The sequence below is a fragment of the Monodelphis domestica genome, chromosome 8, assembly GCF_027887165.1.
Source record: "Monodelphis domestica isolate mMonDom1 chromosome 8, mMonDom1.pri, whole genome shotgun sequence".
Classification (NCBI taxonomy): domain Eukaryota; kingdom Metazoa; phylum Chordata; class Mammalia; order Didelphimorphia; family Didelphidae; genus Monodelphis; species Monodelphis domestica.
This window is the reverse complement of record NC_077234.1, coordinates 61,259,682-61,281,698: the sequence shown is the minus strand read 5'-3', so window position 1 is coordinate 61,281,698 and position 22,017 is coordinate 61,259,682. Positions and strand designations below refer to the sequence as shown.

At 37.8% G+C, this 22,017-nt stretch overlaps 1 protein-coding gene across 1 annotated transcript in view; it reads right to left on the bottom strand.

Annotated features, from left to right (window-relative positions):
* COL4A4 (collagen type IV alpha 4 chain) overlaps positions 1-22,017 on the bottom strand; it is a 149,144-nt gene that overhangs the window by 37,969 nt on the left and 89,158 nt on the right. The window contains exons 27-35 of the mRNA XM_056808487.1: positions 21,804-21,911; positions 21,163-21,381; positions 18,809-18,967; positions 15,142-15,312; positions 13,777-13,920; positions 10,793-10,900; positions 9,214-9,395; positions 6,352-6,415; positions 4,744-4,818 (exon numbers count right to left, since the gene is read on the bottom strand). Of these exons, the coding sequence (XP_056664465.1) occupies positions 4,744-4,818; positions 6,352-6,415; positions 9,214-9,395; positions 10,793-10,900; positions 13,777-13,920; positions 15,142-15,312; positions 18,809-18,967; positions 21,163-21,381; positions 21,804-21,911 (1,230 nt within the window). The remainder of the gene's footprint in view (positions 1-4,743; positions 4,819-6,351; positions 6,416-9,213; positions 9,396-10,792; positions 10,901-13,776; positions 13,921-15,141; positions 15,313-18,808; positions 18,968-21,162; positions 21,382-21,803; positions 21,912-22,017) is intronic.

Below are 22,017 nucleotides of genomic sequence, written 5' to 3'. Positions count from 1 at the left end.
CCGATCATATCCCCATCGATCCATGTGATCCATCATATGTTTTTCTTCTGTGTTTCTACTCCCACGGTTCTTTCTCTGGATGTAGATAGCATCTTTCTCATAAGTCCCTCAGAACTGTCCTGGATCATTGCATTTCTGCTACTAGAGAAGTCCATTACATTCAATTGTACCACAGTGTATCAGTCGCTGTATACAATGTTCTCCTGGTTCCACTCCTTTCACTCTGCATCAATTCTTGGAGGTCGTTCCAGTTCACATGGACTTCCTCCAGTTCATTATTCCTTTGAGCACAATAATATCCCATCATATTTGAGGTTTTCTTGGCAAAGATACTGTTGTAGGTTGCCAATTCTTTCTCCAGCTCATTTGACAGATGAAGAAACTGAGGCAAATAGAATTAAATGACTTGTCCAGAGTCATTCAGCTAGTAAGTATCTAATGCCAAATTTGAACTCTGGAAGATGAGTTTTATGGACTGCAGACCTGGCATTCTCTCCACTGTGCCATCTAGCTGACCTGACTATATCACTCCCCTACTAAGTATTTGCAGGAGCTCCCTAAAGCTGATAGAGTCAAATATCAACTTTTCTATTTGGCATTTTAAACCCTTCACAAGATACCTGTCTCCAAGATACCTTTGCATATTATTACACATAGAAATATCATTTCAGAAGAGGAAGATAAGGAGTCCATCCTGTAACTATCCAAGAATTGTAGGGGAAAGCAAGCCCTGGAGGAGGAACACCCAGGTAGTGGGAACCTATGGGTAGTAGCTGGGTCATGAATAAGTGTTATGATATTCAAGGGAGGATTCCAAAGGTACAGATCACTGCTACCAAGAAGAGGTAAGTTGCTCCTTCCCCCATACATCATTTTCCTGGGACTAATCTCTGGTCTCCCTATCCTAGTTACAATGAGAAAATTCATGGAGATAACCATTGGAAATCATACAAATTGTCTTGGGATCATAGATACAGGCACAATGTCTGGCAGAAAGGAAGCTGAATCTCAGGTAGTCCAGGTATGGGAAAGTAGGAGCTTATAAAATATTAAATAATACTGGTACTATAATTCAGAGTCATCAGAGAATCTGAGAGCTAGAAGGGACCTCAGCAGCCATGGAATCCAAACTCGACATGAAAGGAATCTCAGCTATAATACACCCAATAAGTGGTTTTTCAGCTTCTGTTTGAAGACTTCCAAGGAGGGAGAGCCCAGCACCCTTCTGAGCAATCCATCTAACTTCAAGACAGCTCTAATTATTAGGAAGGTTTTGCTGAATTTAGCCTAAATTTCTACTAGTACTGGTACTCTGCAACCAAACAGAATAAGTCTAGACTAATCTACAGTCTAGGCTAATTCTACATGATATCCCATACAGATACTATGCTTCCATCCCTTTCCCCTTGAATCTTCTCTGCTCCAGACTAAACATGCCCATTTCCTTCAATTCATCCTTATGTGGTATGGGCTCAAGGCTCTTCACCTTCCTGGTTGTCCTCCTTTGGACACTCTCCAGATTCTGAATGTCCTTCTTAAATTGTGATTTACATAAAGGAACATCATGTTTCTCAAAAGGTTCAAGGATGGCAGAATACAATGAAAGTATCAATTCTCTATTCCTGGAAGCTATACCCTACTTAAAGGCAGCCCAGGGACAGACTGGCTCTCTTGGCTGCCAATTCCCACTGCTGACTTATACTGAGATTACAGCCCAAACTCCGGGTCCAGTTGTGGACTGTGGATTCTCCATGTTTCCTCCATCTTATTTTTGTGACATAGATTTTTTTTAGTATCTAAATTCAAGACTTTACATTTATCCTTGATGAATTTAACTTTCTGAATTTGGCCCAATGTTCCAACTTCTTTAGATCCTTTGGATTCTATGGCTTACTGCCTTCAGATCCTTTGTCATTATGACACTGGGGCTGTGAATACTTATGATTTGATAAATATTTTGAACCTTCTGCATTATGGTTATAGGACCATTTGTCAACACTGAACATTTAATATCTTTTAAAGTCAATTTTTTTTTGTCAGGAAATACCACAAGATGCTCAAGCTAGAGGCAGATAATACCCAGACTGCATTTATTTTTCAAATAGTATGAGTTAGTTGGCCTTGTGGTCTTTCTTTTTTAAAATTCTTATGTGAAAGAATGAAAAAACTTTTTTCCTCCACAGACTCTTCTGTTCATCAATGAGTCTGGAGATGAAAGGAATTGGTCATTAAAAGGAACACTTCAATGTAAATGCCCCAAAGTTAACTGCTACTATATCTTTTTACTTTTAAAATAGAATCCATTGAAATAGAGAACTAGTTTTAGTCCTAGCTTTGACACTAACTTACTGTGCAGCCTGGGGCAAGTTATTTAAACTTTCTAGGTCTCAGTTTCTTTATCAGTAAAATGGTCCCAATCTGTAAAAAGGACCAAATGGTCTCTCATGTTCTTCCATCTCTAAATTTCTTTGCTCTTCATTTATAATAGATAATAGCATAGACAACTATTTATTTTCATTTAAAAAATGTAATGAAAGAGCTGGAATCAGTGACTTCCCAGATTCCTTCCAACTCTATATGGTTGATTTTATAATTTCTAATTACATTTGTCTATTTCTCTGAGGTCTTGTTTTAATGTTGTGTGGTAACTCCAATCCATCAATCAAAATAAACTAATAAACATTCATTGAACTCTATTATGTGCAAGGTACTATAAGGTTGCAGAAAAAAATGTGAGCATCTGGACTCAAGGAAATTACAAGATAGTTAGTGAGATAGGACTCACACATATGAAAAGATAAACAATATGAATGTTAACAACAGAAAAGCAATGAAATATCTTGAAATCTCCATATCTCTACCCCTCCAGACCAAGGTGAAAAGAGGCCACAGTGATTTCTGAAAGACTTTTTGGCAAAATGAGTTCTAGCCAACACAGTAAGATATTTTCATTTCTTTTCATTTTTTAGAAATAAACCTCTTGGCCAAAAATTGGAAAACGAGGGGATGCCCATCAATTGGGGAATGGCTGAACAAATTGTGGTATATGTTGGTGATGGAATATTATTGTGCAAAAAGGAATAATAAAGTGGAGGAATTCCATGGAGACTGGAACGACCTCCAGGAAGTGATGCAGAGCGAGAGGAGCAGAACCAGGAGAACATTGTACACAGAGACAAACACACTGTGGTATCATCGAACGTAATGGACTTCTCCATTAGTGGCAGTGTAATGCCCCTGCACAATCTGCAGGGATCAAGGAGAAAAAAACACTGTCCATAAGCAGAGGACAAACTGAGGGAGTAGAAACACCGAGGAAAAGCAACTGCCTGACTACAATGGCTGAGGGAACATGACAGAGGAAAGACTCTGAGTGAACACTCTGATGCAAATACTAACAACATGGCAATGGGTTCGAGTCAAGAACACATATGATACCAGTGGAATCACGCTTCGGCCACGGGGGGAGGGAGGGAGGAAAAGAAAATGATCTTTGTCTTTAATGAAAAATGCATGGAAATGATCAAATAAAATACTATAAAATTAAAAAAAAAAGAAATAAACCTCTTTTGGTGTAGACTTTTCCATTTTTCCTAAACTTTCCTTTTGATAGCATTACTCCTCTTTAGTGAAATATTGATTCTCAGATGAAAAGTAATGGTTTTAAAAAAAGAAGCTACATTGACAGATGGTTGTATCTTCCCTTTAACACACACACACACACAACCACATGCCAGAATTACCCCAAGCACACCTTAACAATATGAGTTGGAGTTGTATGACTGTAGCCTTAGCCAGCCCTCACTCTATGAAGACTCTAGACATATCAGATTGAGTTGTTGACCAACCCAAAGAGAGAAAAAGGGGTGCTTAGGGGTTATCTCAGTGCCCACACCCAGGATACACTAGAAATAATGACATACAAAGACTGGTTGGATGATCTGAGGATGTCCAGCCTTGAGAATCAGCATGGATTACTGAAAAGACACCTGACTCACTGGATTTGAATTTAGATGCCAACATTTACTAACTATATGACCAAAGGCAAATCACTTAACCACTACATATTTTAGTTTTCTCATTAATAAAATGAAATTGATAACATTTACTCAACCTGACCCATGGAGCTTCTATGAGACAAGCACTTTAGGTGCCATATAAAGGTGAGTCATATTCTTTGTTGAGAAGACTTAGTGCCCAGAATAATCATCTTCAAATATTTGTAGGAATGATATATGGGAGAGGGATTAAATTTCCTCTGGTTGGCCCCAGAAGAAAAATTAGGAACAATGAGTGGATGTTACAAGTCTGCAAGTCTACATTCAACCTACGAAAAAATTCCTGACAATTAGATTTCAAAGTAGAATGGGCTGCGTTAGGAAGTAATGGACTTTTATCACTAAAGCTCTTCTAGCAGAGGCTAGATATTATAGACTAGATTCCTGTTTAATAACTAGATGACCTCCAAAGGCCACTATACTTCTGAGGTTCTCTGACTCTGTGCAATTGTATTCTAGCCTAGTTAACTTTATTTTGAATAGATCCACTTATTGATGACAAATAATCTTAATGACTACATTAAATGGTGGGAAAGACTGATTGTAGTTTGGAGAGACCAGATTAAAAGGAAACAGAACAAAAAGGAAGGCTGCTAGATTTCAGAACATATCTATAAATCCATAGAATTCCTGTGTATCTATGTAGTTCCCAAACCTCAGTCCTTGGAAGAAAATTAATCTTTACCTGGACATCCAGGGATACCGGGATCTCCTTTTGGTCCTGGAGGTCCATATTGACTTGCTGTGTCACCTTGATTTCCTATAGATGATGAAATGAATTATCATTTATTGGGGTTTGGGGGGTATTACCTTTTCTTATACAAGAACAAAACAGTTTATGGAATTTGGGGTAATTTACTAGTTCTTTTACAAATATTTCAGGGTAAATTTCTAGAAGTTCTATCTAAATATCCATCCAGTTAATGGATGACTATTATGACTTAGTACTAATTCTAAGACAGAAGGTAAGTGTTTTTTAAAAAATAAAAAAGAAGTTACAATGACAAATGATTATGTCTCCCCCTTTGCCCCGTACCACACACATAGAGTTACCCCTAACAGAGGTTTCTATCTAAATAACCATCGATCTTGAAAAATACATTCTAATATATTATTAAAGGTTTAACCCTTGGCACACAATTTCTCTATTCATAATAACAAAGGTATACTGAAGTTTGTTTGATATTTTGGTGATTTTCTCTAAAATTCTCTAAAATGTTCTTATTTAATTTTTTAGTAATCACTTTGTGGACTATTACTATTTAAGGATATAATTTTTCAGAGCCAAGTAGTATTAGGTTTAATTTTCAGAGCTAAAGCAATCACAGATATATTTTAAGCAGTGAGCTATAAGCAAGAAAACATGGCTTTGTATCTTTGCAAAAAAGACCACAAGATATGCTTTATGTAATGTCCTTACAAGGGACACATTTTACATGCAGATGCCCATATAAGTCCATTTACTTGCATAGGGTCTTTCATATTTATTCATTCATTCATTTACCCATTCAGCCAACATTTACTACATGCTTGTTGTGCGTTGTACTAGGAAATGGAGACAGAGATAAAACATAACATAATGCCTGTCTTCTAAGAATTTATATTCCTGGGAGTGAGAAGAAATAAAGTCCAATGTAATGGAGAGGTTAGGCATCTTCATGGAGCTGAGAATATCCTATTCTCTCACCTAACATTTGAGAATTCTACCACTAGATTTCCCCAAGTTTTATTTAATTAATTGATTGGTTTGTATATTTATTATATAATATATATTATTATAAATTTATTTATTTATAAATATTATGTTTTTAGCCATAACTAACATAGTTACATAATATTTATAAATAAGGAACTCACAGTGGGAGCAGGGAGGGAAGGAGAGATGATAGGCCTGCTTCCAGTAGGGTAAGAAATGAAATAAGCTGTGAAGAGATGGAATTAATGAGACTAAACCTACAAGGCAACTTATCAGTTGTGGTATTCATTTTACAAACATCCAGAAGGATTGAGTGGGTTAGAAATGAAGATTAATAGATACTACTTAGATATAACACAGTAGCCTTTTCTCCTAATATGTGCCAATATATTAGATGTATCTGAGAAAAGAGGACTCCACTGTTCACTTTCATATCTAAATAATCTCATTTATTAATTTTATTTATGTTCATTTATTAATAATTTTTATTTATTAACTTTCAATCTCCTTTATTCTTATGATAGAGAATGCTTTCAATAGTCTAAACAATATAGGGAAATGCACAATGACTATTATGATTATATTCCCAAAAATTACCTTTAGGTCCTCTTGCTCCATCAGGTCCTGGAAGTCCGGGTAAGCCTGGCAAGCCTGGATCACCCTGAAAGAAAAAATAGCGATGTCAGGTTTTAAAGAGAAATCACCTAAACCCCCATGTTTATAATGACAGATCTTTAGATGACATGTTATCTTAAAAGCATTCACACTTCGTAGGATAATAGATTTCAAGTTGGGTGGGACCTTAGAAGCCACAGAATCAAACCCTCTAATTTTATAGATGAGGGAACTGGAGCATACAGAGTTTAAATGACTAGCCTCCATTTACAAAGCTTGTAAGTATCGGAGATGCAATTTGAACCCAGTTCTTACCATCTCTAGGTCCAGTGCCCTATCTAATATAACATGCTGCCTCCAAAAATTCTGGCTGCATTGGCCTGGAATTGAATCTGAGCCTGTCACATAGTGGATGAGAATCTTACAAATGAGTCATCAATGATACCACTTTCCTTTAGGAATGTCTTATACCAATAGTGATCAGTAGGAATGCAATGCTTTACAGAAACATATATATATATATATATGTATATATATATATATGTATATTAGCATGTGGTTTAAAACAAGTGTAGCTTTCCTATGCACTTAATATAGTTACTATCTAATTAACTTATATAAATCTGGAAGCTCAAAATTCTCTTTAAATTCACAGGGTTAGATGTCTGAGTAGACTGATCTGTAATTTGTGGAAGAATCCGTGTATATTTCATGATGGTTGATTCAATCTCTGTTTTGAATTTTTTAAGTCAACTAATCTAAGAGACATTTCCTCAATTGATGTATGGTTAAATGATATGAATAACTAGGCAGTTTTCAAAGAAAAAAACCAAAGCTATCAATAAAAATGTGAAAAATGCTCCAAACTACTAATAATTAGAGAAATGAAAATTAAAGCAGATCTGAGGTTTTACTTATTTGACTGATAAAAATGAAAAAAGGAAAACAATAAATATCGTTGGGACCTTGAGGAAATAAAGCACATGAATATACTGTTGATAGAGCTGTGAATTGGTCCAATCATTCTGGAAAGCAATTTGGAACCATATCCAAAAAGTCACTAAATTATAGCCCATTATAACAACTAAGCTCAAGAAGACACAAGAAAGAGGAAAAAGGTGTACGTGTATAGTATAAGTATAGTAGCTCTTGACACAGTAAATGACAATTAGAAATAAAGTGGTGCCCATCAAATGGAGAACTAGACAAATGAAGAAACACAAATGTAATATAATTCTATTGTATCAAAAGAAATGAAACAAAAGGTTTCAGAGAAATCTGTGAAGATCTATATCACGTGAAGAAGAGTGAAGTAATCAGAACAAGAGAATAATTCATACAATAACAACAAAAATGCAAAAACAACTTTGAAAGTCTTAAGAATTCTATCAATGCAATGATCAAGCATGATTCCTTAGGACTGATGAAGCCTGACACCTACTCCCTGACAGAAGTACTGGATTCAAGATACAGAACAAGACAGATGTGTTTACATATAACCAATGTAGAAAGCTGTTCTGCTTGCCTATACATAATTGCTATAAGGGTTTTTCTGTTCTTTTTCTTTCCCCATATGGAGAGGTGAGGTGGGAGAAAGATTAAATATATGCTCATTAATTGAAAAAAGTAAAAGTTACATTTAAAATAATCACATTAGTTCACTTTGCATGTCTTTTCCATGTATCTTTATTTGGTACATCACCCTAAAAAATTTCAACAGCTGATTTAACAAGTTTGAACCAGCCTTTCTCTCTTTGTTAATCCAACAAAGCTTCTGGTGTCCTGGGCATAGTCTTTCTTGCAACAGGCCATCTGCTTTAGACATCTCCCCAACCCTCCTTACCCATTCTCTAGATCTCTATTCCTGCCCCTTGATTTGGAATCTTCCTTGATAGAAATAAACAGATTCATGACTTGTGCTTCTCTAGCTCTGACATTTGAGCTGGTAAACTAATCAGATATGATTGAATAAGTCTCTACTCCTCTCTCCAGAACTCCTAGCCTTCTCTTCCACCTTGGAAAGTATTTCTGATATATGGGATAACTCAGGTGTGCCCATTTTTATCTTGGAGAAGGGGTAAGTTTCTGGTAAAACCTGGATGCCATGTTTCTAGCAGGGTCAGTTATCCCATTCCTCTTCTTGCCTTTCCTAAAGAGCGTCTCACCCACGGTTCCAACTCTCTTAATGGTTGTCTAAGAAGTTTGATCCCTCAAATGATCCTAATGTGTTTGTATTCCCATTTCCTTTGCTACACTTCTTCCCCTCCATATATCATTGCTTGTCTCAAGTTAAGCCATAAGGGCTTCCTTTTTATGAGTTAAGGCAAACCTAATAAAGGCCACTGACTGTCTTGGGTCTTACATTGAAATGTCTAATTCCTTCTAAAACAGTAACTACAGAGAGGGATACAGTCCTATCTGATTTTCTAATAGATGATTCTTCTCATAACTAAAAGAAGTATATGTGTTTATTATCAACTAGAACCAACGAGAAACTAGCATTTTTATACCCCTGATACCGAGGGATAATCAGTAGAAATAGGAATAGAGTCATTCAATTAGAATAGCATTGCCAGGGAATTGTTGTTTACTAATCTTTCTCTGTGGCTGTGGATTTTATCTTTACATTTTTTTTCTGTTTTTTTCTTTATTTCTAAAGCATCCATTTACTCTCCCATCCCCTTTCACGCATTAGAAAGAAAAGAACAAGAGCCAACGAGAGACATCTAAGATGACATGAGTTACCTACAATTTCTGACCAATTGATTACACCTCTTTCCTCCCAATATGTCAAATATAAAGTGTTCCTGATTCCCCCCTGCCTCATTTTACAGAATAACTTACCTGGTCTCCTGGAATACCTGGGAAACCAATTATTCCTCTGGGTCCTGGAGGTCCTGGGAGGCCTGGGAGACCTGGAAGTCCCTGATGACCTCTGTTGCCAGGTTCTCCTTTTTGAAATCCAGGTAGCCCATCTCCTCCTGGAAATCCTTTTATCCCTTGGGTTCCAGGAGTTCCTTTATCTCCTGAAAAAACATGAGGAGTTAGAGTATTCAAGTATAAAGGATCACCACAGTTAGATCTGGCAGAGAACTTGAGAATCATCCAATTAGTCAGTCAACAAATATTTGTTTATTGTGTGCCAAGCACTGTTCTAAGCCCTTAAGACACAAAGGTGTGTGTGTGTGTGTGTGTGTGTGTGTGTGTGTGTGTGTGTGTGTGTGTGTAGGGATGGGATGTATTCCCTGCTCTCAGGGAGCTCACAACCTAGTGGGGGAGATAACATGAAGACAATTTTTTTACAAACAAGATATAGACAAAATAAATTGGACATATTCAACAAAGAGAAGTCATTAATATTAAGGATGGTGGGGAAGGCTTCCTGGATATGGGGAGATTTTAGTTGGTATGTGAAAGAAACCAGTGAACCAGGCATCAGAGACAAGCAGAGAGAGAATTCCAGTTATGAGGGATAGCCAGTGGTTGGTTGGTTGGTTGGGTGGTGTTCTTTGTACTTGAAGAGGACCAAAATGGCATCACTATGTTGATCAAACAACATGAACCTGGAAGGCTCACAACAGGATGGGCACAAATAGCCCATATGAACTTTTTGGATGGAGATAAATTTGTGCATCTCACAATTTCTTTTGAGCTACTGCAGTTCTGCTTTGCTCACAGAATCCAGTGCCATTTTTGATGTGGGAATGCCATGCTGGATGGTCTGACTGACTTCCCTCAGCCTCAGTGTTCTTATCTGTTAAAAGAGAGGCTTAGACTAGATGGCCTCTGAGGTTTCTTTCAGCTATATATTTAGGATCCTATGATCTTCACAGTTTTGAGGCTCTCAAATTGAATCCCTCATTTTTCAGGCAAGGAAACTGAAACCCAGAAAGTTGAAGTAACTTGATTGTTAATGGCAGAACTGAGACTTTCCTGAGTTTTCTTTGCATCACATTCCATTGTCTCTTAAGCATTAAGTTCAAGATTAAGCTTCAGACAATTTGGCTCCCTGGATAACTTCCACAGAGATCGCTCACACCCATCAATGTTTTTAGAAATGCTCGCTGCTCATTTTACCACCAGCTCCAATAGGGGTACATGAAAGGAAAAAGGACAAGGAAGATGGACACATTTGTGTTCACGATTCATTATCCAGTTCTCAATTTCCCAAACTACAAGTGCATATGGGCTTTGGGAGAGAAAATTTTCAAGTAAGTCTTAACAATAAAGAAATATAGCAACAAGAAAAGTCACTCAGTTAATTACTACTTATTTGTATAAAGGGATGGTGTTCCTGGATTTGACAAGAATGCCAACATCACTAGGAAATGGTTATGAACTCTATCTCTGGTTGGCCATGCATCGAAATTCCAGAATATTTGCCAACATTAATTAAAAAAAAAAACAACCTCATCTTTCTTACCTTTTTCTCCTGGGAATCCAAGCCTACCAGGTGGCCCAGGTTCACCTTTTTCCCCTTTTCTGGGGATTATGGAAATATCCCCTTGATCTCCTGGGTATCCTTTTTCTCCTTAAAATAGCAATATAATTCACAAGCAAATAAATATGCATGATCTTTCAGTCACAACATTTTATGCCTCTCCAATCATGTCCCCATTATGTACTACAATGACTATATTTATTAGTCTGTTTAGTCCCATTAGTTTTATGGAAAATCATTGCTACTTCCATCACGATAGATTTAGAAACAATTTTTCAACAAGTAGACCTGCAAAAATTCTATTTGGTCTGTAAAATCTCAATTTTCCTGGCTCACAATTACGAATTCTACCTCCTCTTCCTAGTCATCTTCATCATAGTATTTTCCTTATCACTGGGCTAGAAGAATGGCCTCTTAATTGTGTCCAGCAAAATACACCCTGGAGTTCCCCAAAAACACGGATTCCCATGACGACCAAACGAAAAAGAGAAGAGAAAAAAGAAGAGTGCAGAAATCTGGTTTTCATTAAGTGTGCCCCAAGCATGAACCAGGGCTTGTCTTCTTGGTAGGAAATGCATTAAAACCTAGGTAAAGAGTGACTTCTTGACTCCTGGATCTTATTGAGGTGATTCACTAGCTAATAAAACAGTAAAAAATAGTCAAGCTAAGCAACTAAAATGGAATAATCATTTAAATTTGAATATATAGATGAGAAAATTAATTCGTTTCCAAGGTTGGTTCTGGGAACTCTCTAACATTGTTCTCTCAGTCTTGTGGATGAAATCAGACCTAAATGAATCCTCAGAGATGTCAAACTCTTTACCAACTGCAATCCCAGTGTGGTGTCCCAGATTAAAATGTAATTGGTAAAGGGGTGGCTCAGTAAATAGAGAGCCAGGTCCAAAGACAGGAGATTCTGGGTTTAAATCTGACCTCAGACACTTCCTAAATATGTGACCCTGGGCAAGTCATTTAACCCCCATTGCCTTTTGCCTCAGAACCAATACACAGTATTGATTCTAAAATGGAAGGTAAGAGTTAAAAAAAAATGTAATTGGTATTTGTGTGACTCTGGGCAAGTCACTTAACTCCAATTGCCTAGGCTTTACCCCTCTTCTACCTTAGAAATAATATTTAGTATAATTTGGAAATATTTAATCAAGTAAATAAAAATTCAATACAACATATTGTAATATTTAAGCTTTTCTAAATATATGTGCAACTTTGCAGGGATCTCATTCTATTTGCATTTGACCCCTCTATCTGGTATAAAATGTGAAAATTAATTAATGAATGGTCCCATGTAAGTCAGGGCATCAGGAAAGGTGCCAGCAAAGTCAGGTAATTTGCCTACACACACAGCAAGGTCAGAGGCACGAACTGGGCTCAAATCTTATTCCAAACCCAGGACTCTATGTTGCCTCTGACACAAGATTTGAACTAAAGTATTAAGAACCAGTTCTGGGAATAATGGTAGAACACACAGTGGATAAGAGGGACTAAGACGATGCCAGGATCCAAGATGGTGATGGAAAAGGCTCTCCACCCCCCTAGAAGGAACTGACAGAGTCCAAATGCAGATTGAAACGTACCATGCTTCACTTCATTTTCTCTTTGCATTTTTCCCTAGTGTAAGTGATAGGTGTCTTCTGTCATAGAATGATGAACATGGGAAAATGTACTGCAGGATAACACATGTCTATATCGTATTACTACATCCTATCACCTGCCATCTTAGGGAGGGAGATAACACGGACCACAAAATATCCAAAAATGATTGTTAAAATTACATTGATGTAAGAAATATTTTTAATTTAAAATAAAAGAGTGACTACAGTACTGGCCTTGGAAACCGAAGTCAAGTTCAAATCTTGATTCAGATGCCTACCAGCCATGGGACCCTCGATAAGTCACTGGCTCTTTTTGAGCTGTAGGTCCCTCATTTATAAAATGAGGATAATCACGTCTATTTCATAGGGTTCTTATGAGGATCAAATGAGACAATATATGTAAAGCTTTTGGAAATATTTTAACACTTACTTTTTATCTTAGAATCAATACAATGTATTGCTTCCAAGGCAGAAGAGTGATAAAGGCTAGGCAATGGGGGTTAAGTGACTTGCCCAGGATCACAAAGCTAGGAAGTGTCTGAGACCAAATTGGAACTCAGGACCTCCCATCTCTGGACCTGGCTCTCAATCCATTGAGCCACCCAGCTGCTTCCTTTTGTAAACATTTAAGAACTATGTAGTTCTTAAAGGTTAAATATATATGTTAAATATGTTATTATATTATTATAGCAAATATCCACTGAGCAGACACTTCCCAGCTGTGTGATCCTGGGCAAGTCACTCAACCCCCATTGCCTAACCCTTACCACTCTTCTGTCTTGGAGCCAATACACAGTATAGATTCCAAAACAGAAGATAAGGGCTTAAAAAAATATATTCACTGAGCCACCCAGCTGCTCCCTTTTCTAAACATTTAAGAATTATATGTAGTTCTTAACTGTTAAATATGAATATATATTAAATATTATTATATTAAATATATTATATAATTATATAAACAATCATATTAAATTTATTATATATGTTTTTATAAATGTTAAATATCTGTACACACATCACTATTAATTTCTATAGATATAAGAAGACAGGTATATAAAGTAAATATTTAGAATTCCAGCAAAAAATTCCAAAATCAAAATAAGGAATCGTGGAGGAAGCCAAGGAATAAGAGTCCAATTCTGATGAAGTTAAACTGGGAATGGATCTATGATTTCAGGGTATGGACTGAGGAGAGGAAATTCCATCTATAGAGGCAGGTTGGGATCTATTGTAGCAGCTTACAGAGCTCCCAAGGTAACGTAGCACTGGGCTCTCAAAGGCAGAATGGCCTGAGTTCAAATACACTCTCTGACAAATGCCATCTCTGGAAAGAGAATTAGAAATAATCCCATTTACCTTTAGAGCCTGGCTCTCCTGGCTCCCCTGGAAGTCCACAAGGACCCTCTTCTCCTGGGTCACCTTTTCTGCCTGGAAGTCCTGATTGCCCTTTCCTTCCTCGCTCTCCTGGAAAGCCTGGGATTCCTGGCAGGCCTTGGACCCCTGCAAGTGTTCGATGGTATGCAAAATTGTATGGATTTGATGGAAATATGTTTGAAATAAATTCTACTGAGAAAGATCAAAGATTGGTGGGAGGGCAAAGGATGTACAAATGTTCGGCTTTAAAACAGAAAGATGGCTGTGTCTGGACTGAATTATATTAGCCACAAGCAAAAAGTGGTTATTTTCCCATGAGAGATCTGGGCAAAAAAATATCTATATCTATTAGAATTTAATCTCCTTGAGGACAGGGACCATCTTTTTGGATTTTATTGTATCCTTCTGCCTCTCACCTATGGTAAATGCTGAATAAATGCTTGTTGATTGAATATCTTTTTTTTTTTAAACCGGGTCTTCCTGGGCTGGAAAGTCAGTGGTCATTCACAGGTCTGGTCCCACTGCCAATCTGCATTGAATCATTGACCTGCCTTGTTTTTCCAATATGGGATAAGGCACTCCTTTTATAAGCAGCCTGGTAGCCCTCTGCTCCCAAGGTCTGACAATATTAGGGTCAGATTTAGGGCCAGCATCCACTGGGTTTTATCCCTTTTGGGGGAGTTTGGAACTCCTAAGATCAAGCAACCCACCAAACTCAGACTCCCCAACAATAATAACCTAAGTCCTGCCTCCATTATGACTTTTTCTAGGAATCCAGGAAGAGTGTGGAAACATAAGCAAATCAACATAGACATTGTCTTCACATTTCCTGAGATCCTGGGTGATAGTTAGTGAAAGCCACTTTCATTCTGTTGCAATTTAGTCACTTGGGTATGTGATACCTATCAGAAGAGAAAAGGAAAGGAGGTTTCCTGTTCATGTTTTCCCTTGTTTCCCTTATCCCACTTCCAAATGAAATTTTTATGCCAAATTCTGGTTCCAGAGTTATGAGATTATCTGTGGATCTCACTTCAATATTGCCAAGGAATCTTGTTCCATGATCTTAGACTTAAAGCATCCTCGGACCCAGAAGTTGTCCCTGGATAGCACTCCAGTTTGGGCATCCCAAAGTCTCATCTCCCATTTACATGAATGAGTTGGACCCATTGGAGAAGGTAAAGTTATGGTGATAAGAAAGAAGAAAGAGAAAAGGAATGGTATATCGAATCCGATGTAATATTTGAGACTATGGAATGAAGAAATGTAACATTTGGGAGTGGAATTCACAATCCCTGCTGCTGTTTGTAAAATCTAAAAAAATTTTTTTAAATAATTAATAAAACCTACCCTTGGGGCCTTGGGAACCTCGTGAGCCATCATCTCCACCAGGCCCTGGATCCCCTTGTGGTCCTGGGAGGCCAGGTAACCCTGGAAATCCTGGAGTTCCTTGGAGGCCTTTCATTCCAGCTGGTCCTGGTGGACCTCTGTCTCCTTGGTGACCTTTCAAGCCATCAAATCCTGATGAAAATCATAGTCTGATCAAATTTATAAGGCCATTGTATACCAAAAAACCCCAACAACTTTATTCTCTTTTATTTTATATGTGAGCAGAAGGGATCCCAATACATTTTTTAAAAATGCCCTTATCTTCTTTCTTAGAATCAATACTAAGTGTTGGTTTCAAAGAAGAAGATCAGTAAGGGGTAGGCAATGGGGATCAAGTGACTTGCCCAGGGTCACACAGCTAGGAAGTATCTGAGGCCAAATTTGAAGCTAGGACCTCCCATCTCCAGACCTGGCTTTCTACTGAGCCACCTAACTGCCATGATCCCAATATACCTTAAATTGTGTATCTATAACCATGAAAAAGGAATAAAGGAGTGCTCCTGGGCTAAATGCTAAGAGGTCCTGAACACTTGAAAAAGAATGATAACCCGAGATGACTTTGCTGATTCAAAGACCAACATCCACCATTAAGGGAGTCTTCCCCCCCCTACAAACAGTAAATCACCAAATTGTCTATCATTACTGATGGAGGACAAACAAGGATCACCAAGAGAAGAATTTGAAGGAGGAAAGGGAAATTGAATAAGGGAAACAAGAATTTATTTACCAATAATTGATATTGTTATTGACCAAATTTATTGACCAAAATAACTAAAACAAAATTAGAAAAGAAGAAAATGTTCCAATTGCAATCCTGGATCACATTAAATCTGAGGAGGGCATTGTAGACATTTTAACAATAACGTAGACCAAAAAGTTCACAGGCAGGACTAGTCATAGGATTTAGAAATGGAAGAGACCTTAATGATCACCCCTTCTAATCTCATTTTACAGATGAGAAAACTGAGACCTGAAAAGTTTAAATTACCTGGCTAAAACTATACAAACAACTAGTAGCAGAGTTTTTGTTGTTTAATCATTTTCAGTCATGCCTGCCACTTCATAATCCTTCATTGGGGTTTCCTTGACAGAGACATTGGAGTGGTTTAACATTTCCTCCCTTAGCCCATTTTATAGATGACAAGTTGAGGCAAACAGGATTAAGTGACTTGCCCTTGATCTAACAGCTAATATGTGTCTGAGGTCAGAACCGTTGCATAAGATGTAAGCAGCTAAAAGGAGAATTCAGGAAAGGGACATTAGGGTGATGTTTTTCCCTCCAGCAGAACACCTTGCAGAGGTTTTCCTAGTATTAAAAAGGGAAAAGAATTTCAAGGCTTTACTGTATAGCTCTTATTAAGTAGCCCAGTGAAGCCAGTATATAAAATGTTATGAATATCAACAACATTTTAATAGAAGTTTTCAATTAATTTGAAGTATCTAAAAAGAGTGGAGGGCAGCTAGATGGCACAATGGATAGAATGCTGGGCATGGAGTCATGAAGACCTGTATTTCTCTTGTATTTATTGTCCCACTTTTCAAAAAAACGTGCAAAGTCAATAAGCTATAAAACAAGGAGCTTAATTGAGCTTCTCTGATTCCCAAAGTGGTGCTGGAGAAATGAAATATGAGATAAGCATGAAGTAAGAGGAAATCTAGCTTCCCCCAATATTGTCCAATTAAAAGAACTGGTACCAATACATAAGTCACTGTCAGTGACCTTTGCAAGATCATTCAAACGTTCAAAAAAATGCTGAAAGTGTAGTCTGCAAACTAGGGGGCAGTGAGCATGAGTTTGATTCCTGGCAAAATTCTAGGTGTTATTAGAGGGATGGTTAGTAAGACTTTAGAAAAGGAAACTGAGGTTAGGTGAGAGAGAATCAGCTTTATCATGACCAGGACACCTCAGAATACACTCATTTCCTTTTCCTCAAGATTTCTAGACTGTAGATCAAAGGAATGCTATAGATAATACACTGGGCATCTATTTTAGCAAAGCGCTCAATGATCTCTCATGTCATTCTTATGTACAAAATGAAGAAATTGCAGCCCAAGTGGCAGTATTGTTAGGTGGAGGATTTGCAGCTGGTTGAATGGTCAGCTGCACAGAGTAATCAGCCATGGTTCCATGGGCATTTGAAATAAGATTTCTAATGGAATATCCCAGGGATATGTGTTTAATCCTATGATACTGAAAGCTAAGTTTTAAAATCATTGATTAGAATGAAAGGGCAAGTGACATGCTATACTTGGAATCAGGAAGACCTGGGGTCATATCCCCAAAATAATTATTTTAGTGGCTGGGTGCCCATAACTGAGCCTCAGTTTCTTCATCTGTCAAACAGGAATAATAATAATCATAATCCCTAATTCCTAGGATTTTTATGAGGATCAAATGAGATAATCATACAGAGAAAGCATTTGGCAAACTTTATCAAGTGCTAAATAAATTCCAATTATTACCATCTCATTCTGATATTGTTCAGTAACAATCATATAGAAACAATCCTGGCTTAAGTTATTCTGCAGGCTATTGCACCCATAAATGAAATGGTTTCTTTGGTTAAATAAGTAAAAGTACCATCAGCACATTTTATGGAAGCTCACTGAGAGAATCTTTGAGACAACTCCAATAGCAGACCCAGATTATTTCTCCTAGGTCTTTATAGTTTGAAACGTTTTCATTGCATATAGTTTGGAGACCATGAAAGTTTGGTATGTCAACACAAAAGTTAAAATGTTGTGAAACTTTCATGAACCTGTGTTGTTTTTATAATTATCAAATTTTCAGATGGCTCAAAGATCCTAGGAATAACTAATATATTAGATGTCAAAAAACCAAAAGGTCTTGCATAGCTAGAAAACTGGTCCAGATCTATTCAGATTAATTTTAATAGGAATAAATGCAAAATTTCACATAAGTTCAAAAAGTCAACTTCATAAGTACAAGATGAGGGAATGTCATAAGAGTTATCTGAAAAAAAGATAGAAGGGTCAGTGATGCAGTGGATGGAGTACTAAGCTTGGAATCAGGAAGGTTCATCTTCCTGATTTCTGATCTAGCCTTGGGCATTTTCTAGCTATGTAACTCTGGGCAAGTCACTTAACCTTGATTGCCTCAAATTCCTCATTTGTCAAATGAAGTAGAGAATGAAAAGGCAAACCACTTCAGTCCTTTTGCCAAACAAACAAACAAATAACCCACAAGGGGTCATAAAGAACCAGATATGACTAAATGACTGAACAATAATAATAAAAGATTAATATATATCAACAGTGTGATATGTCAACCAAAAAAGAAAATGTGATCTTGGGCTTATAGTTTCCAGAATGAGGAAGGTGATCTTCCAAAGGTGCTCTGACCTGGCATGATCACACCTAGATTAAGTTGGAAAACAGTGTGAGATTTAGCTGGAATGCAGGGAGATGGGAGAGGGCAGGGTGAGCACAGGGGATAAAGAGCTAAGTCCAGTTTGTCTGAAAAAGTCTCATTTCATCATTGTGGCCACCCCAAGTCCATTTATCACATTCTATTGGGATAGAGAAATATCTCTTAGCTTATCAGTCCATCAGGCAAGGAAGTCCTGGCAGGGTCGCCCCAACTGGCTCCTTGCTGACATTCACTCACCTGGAATGCCTGGTGACCCAGGGAATCCAGGATGCCCTGGCAACCCTGGAAAGCCTCGACATCCGTGGCCTGGTAAACCTGGGTCACCAAGAGGGCCAGCATCCCCTTCTCTGCCTTGAGATCCTTTGATGCCTGGGAATCCTGGAACTCCAGTTGTCCCTGAAATAATACAATGCTTTTTATGACATGAAATTCTTCATATTAATGACTATCAAAATACAACCCATCTGAGGTGCACCTTCTTATGCTGGTATGACTTTGGGAAGTTACCTCTCTGGGTCTCAGCATCCTCCTTCACAAAATGGGGATCATAATACCAGTAGCTCCTAACTCACAGGGTTGTGCTTCAAATGAGAGAATATATGTAAAAATAATAATAAGTATTGTTTGCAATTTGTACCAATATGTATACTTGGTATATTTTTGTAGTTTACAATATGTATGATACAAATATGTACAATTAATATGGTTTTGTACTTCCCAACATGTATGATACAAATATTTACAGTTGGTATGTTTTACTGTAAAATATGCATGAAACAAATGTATAAAATGCATGTTTCATACTGTATAATGTATATGATACAAATATGTATACTAGTACATTTATGATCTCATTTGATCTTCCACATTCAGACTGTGAGCTCCTTCGAGGCAGGTCTGTCTTTTGCCTCTTTCTTTTTAATCTCTACTGCTTGGTTGAGTGCCTGGCACTAAACTGAGGTCTTGGAATAAATGTTTACTGATTTAATGATTGATCTTCCTTTTACAGATAGGCAAACTGAGGGAGAGGTTAAGTGACTTGTCAAGAGTTACAAAGCCAGGAAGTGTCTGAAACACAATCTGAACTCAGATGGGTCTATCACTTGCTTAATTAATGCATATCCCCAGGCAAATTTCTAAGACCTTAACTTTCACTTTCAGGGAAGGGGCAAGCCAACACTGGTAGAGGGAGTCTCTTCACTGAAAGTTCCCTCCATGAATGAAATCATAAATTGAGATTCAAATCTTCCTGACTCCAAATCTAGAACTCTTCTCCCTTATACCAGTGAGCAGCCTTGAAGTAAGTCTTCCAAAGTGATATATAAATATATATATATATATTTATATACATATATATAAAATCTTACTTGAGGTCAACAATCATTGATCTCCTCACTGAAAGATAAAGGGAGGAGGGCTAAAGAGAAGCAAGAAGAATTCTTTATCTTTGTTTAGAATCTCTGAATAAAATGGATGGGGTTTTCACCTCAAAGACCATCTGGTGGCTCTTCCAGAGCCTCAGAATTAGTAGAGACCACAGAAGGCTTCTAACCCAATTCATACATGAATAAAAAATTTTCCTTTAAAACATCCCCAAAGTACAACCATCCAGCTGTGTGGCATGAAGACATCCTGGGAAGGGGAACTCACAAAGTTAGACCATGCTGCTTTGGGAGAGTTCTAGTCATTAGTTAGAATTTCTCTTTACTGAGCTGAAACTAGCCCTTCTTCAAGTTTGGTCATTGCTCTTAATTCCCTCCTCTGGGGTCATGTAGAGTAAGTCCTGTTATTCTTCTATCCTTCAAATACACAGTGTGATAGCATTTACTAAATATTTGATGACTGTGTGTGTGACTGATATGACCAACAAAAAATTGGTTATATTATGGGAGACAGCTCATTTTACAGATGAGGAAATGGAGGCAAGCAGGGTTAAGTGACTTGCCAAGGATCACATAGCTAAGAAGTGTCCAAGGTCAGATTTGAACTTGGGAAGATGAGTTTTTCTGACTTCAGGTCTGGTACCCCATCCATTGTGCCACCTAGATGCTCGTATCAGGTTTCAGCTCCTCCATAAACCATGTCCTGCCTTGACCTTCACCTCTCACTTTCAGCAGCCATGAAATGTGGGCCTTTTGACTCATCTTGTCTGGGCAGAGAGCACCATGGATGGAGTGCCAGCCCTGAAGTCAAGAAGATTCCTCTTCCTAGTGGTCTCCTCCTAGCCTTGTCCCACATCCTCCTCTTCCCTCCCTTGGTAGCTCTTCTTTATGTGCCATCTTTCTCAATTAGAACATAAGTTCCTGGAGGGCAAGGATTGTCTTGCTTACTTTTGTTTCTCCAAAGTTTAACACTGGTGACTGGCACATGGAAGGCATTTAATAGATGCTTTATCTAAACTAGTTCATTCTAAAGCTCTTTGCCCACAGATCCATCCGTAGAAAACGGTAAAGTATCACTAGACTTTCGTGCAGTTAAGCTGCCCTGGCCAAAGGGTTATTCTATCATTCAAAGGAAGTCCCCAATATCTTGGGTGACAAACCCCACTGTTCTATTATGCTTCCCCCCCCAAAAAAGTGTACATATCATACCTGGACGTCCAGGAAGTCCTGGATCACCTCTGAGCCCTTTAAGTCCGGGCAGTCCTGGAGGGCCAATATGTCCTGGAAGTCCTGGCAAGCCATAAACAGAATCGCCTGGCATCCCTTTCTGACCATCAATTCCTGGTAATCCTGGGGGGCCTGGAGGACCAGTGGGGGCCACCCCCTTTTCACCTTCGGCACCCGACTCTCCAGTCTGACCTCGAAAACCTATTTAATAATAGAAAATGTTACACAGTAAAAGAAAAAGAACTAACACACAGTGATAAGAATAAAAATGCTTCCAAAATGTTTCATCTTTTGAAAGTGTGTGCTGTGTTTTTCTCTTTACTATTCTCAGGAAAAGACGTTTTGTCTCTTACTTTCTTGTAAGAATCATCAATATTTCTTTATCCTCAGATGGCAAAATATTTACCTTGTACTGGATTATTTTTTTAATCTCATGAGAATAAAGAACTCTTATGTTTCCCATCTCAAATAAAAGGAATTTAGGTAATTGGGATTCTATTCCCCTCTAGCAGAACCTGAGAGCCAGCGTTTAATATATCAAGAAAAAACTACCATGGTAAAGTAGCTTCCATACTCTTATTGATCTATATTCCCAAAGAAGGCAAAAAAAGATTTTCACTTACCTGGTGGGCCTGGTATTTCTGATATTCCTGGCTTGCCTCGTTGACCTTTATGCCCATCAAATCCATGTGGACCAGCTTCACCTGGGGGCCCTGGAAATCCCTTCTGACCTAAATGAAAACAACAATGAATATTAAAAAGTCTTTCTTAAGAAAAAAAAAGGAAACTCCAAGGTAAACAATGTGAACTTTTCCCCCTAGACACAGTATTATATTG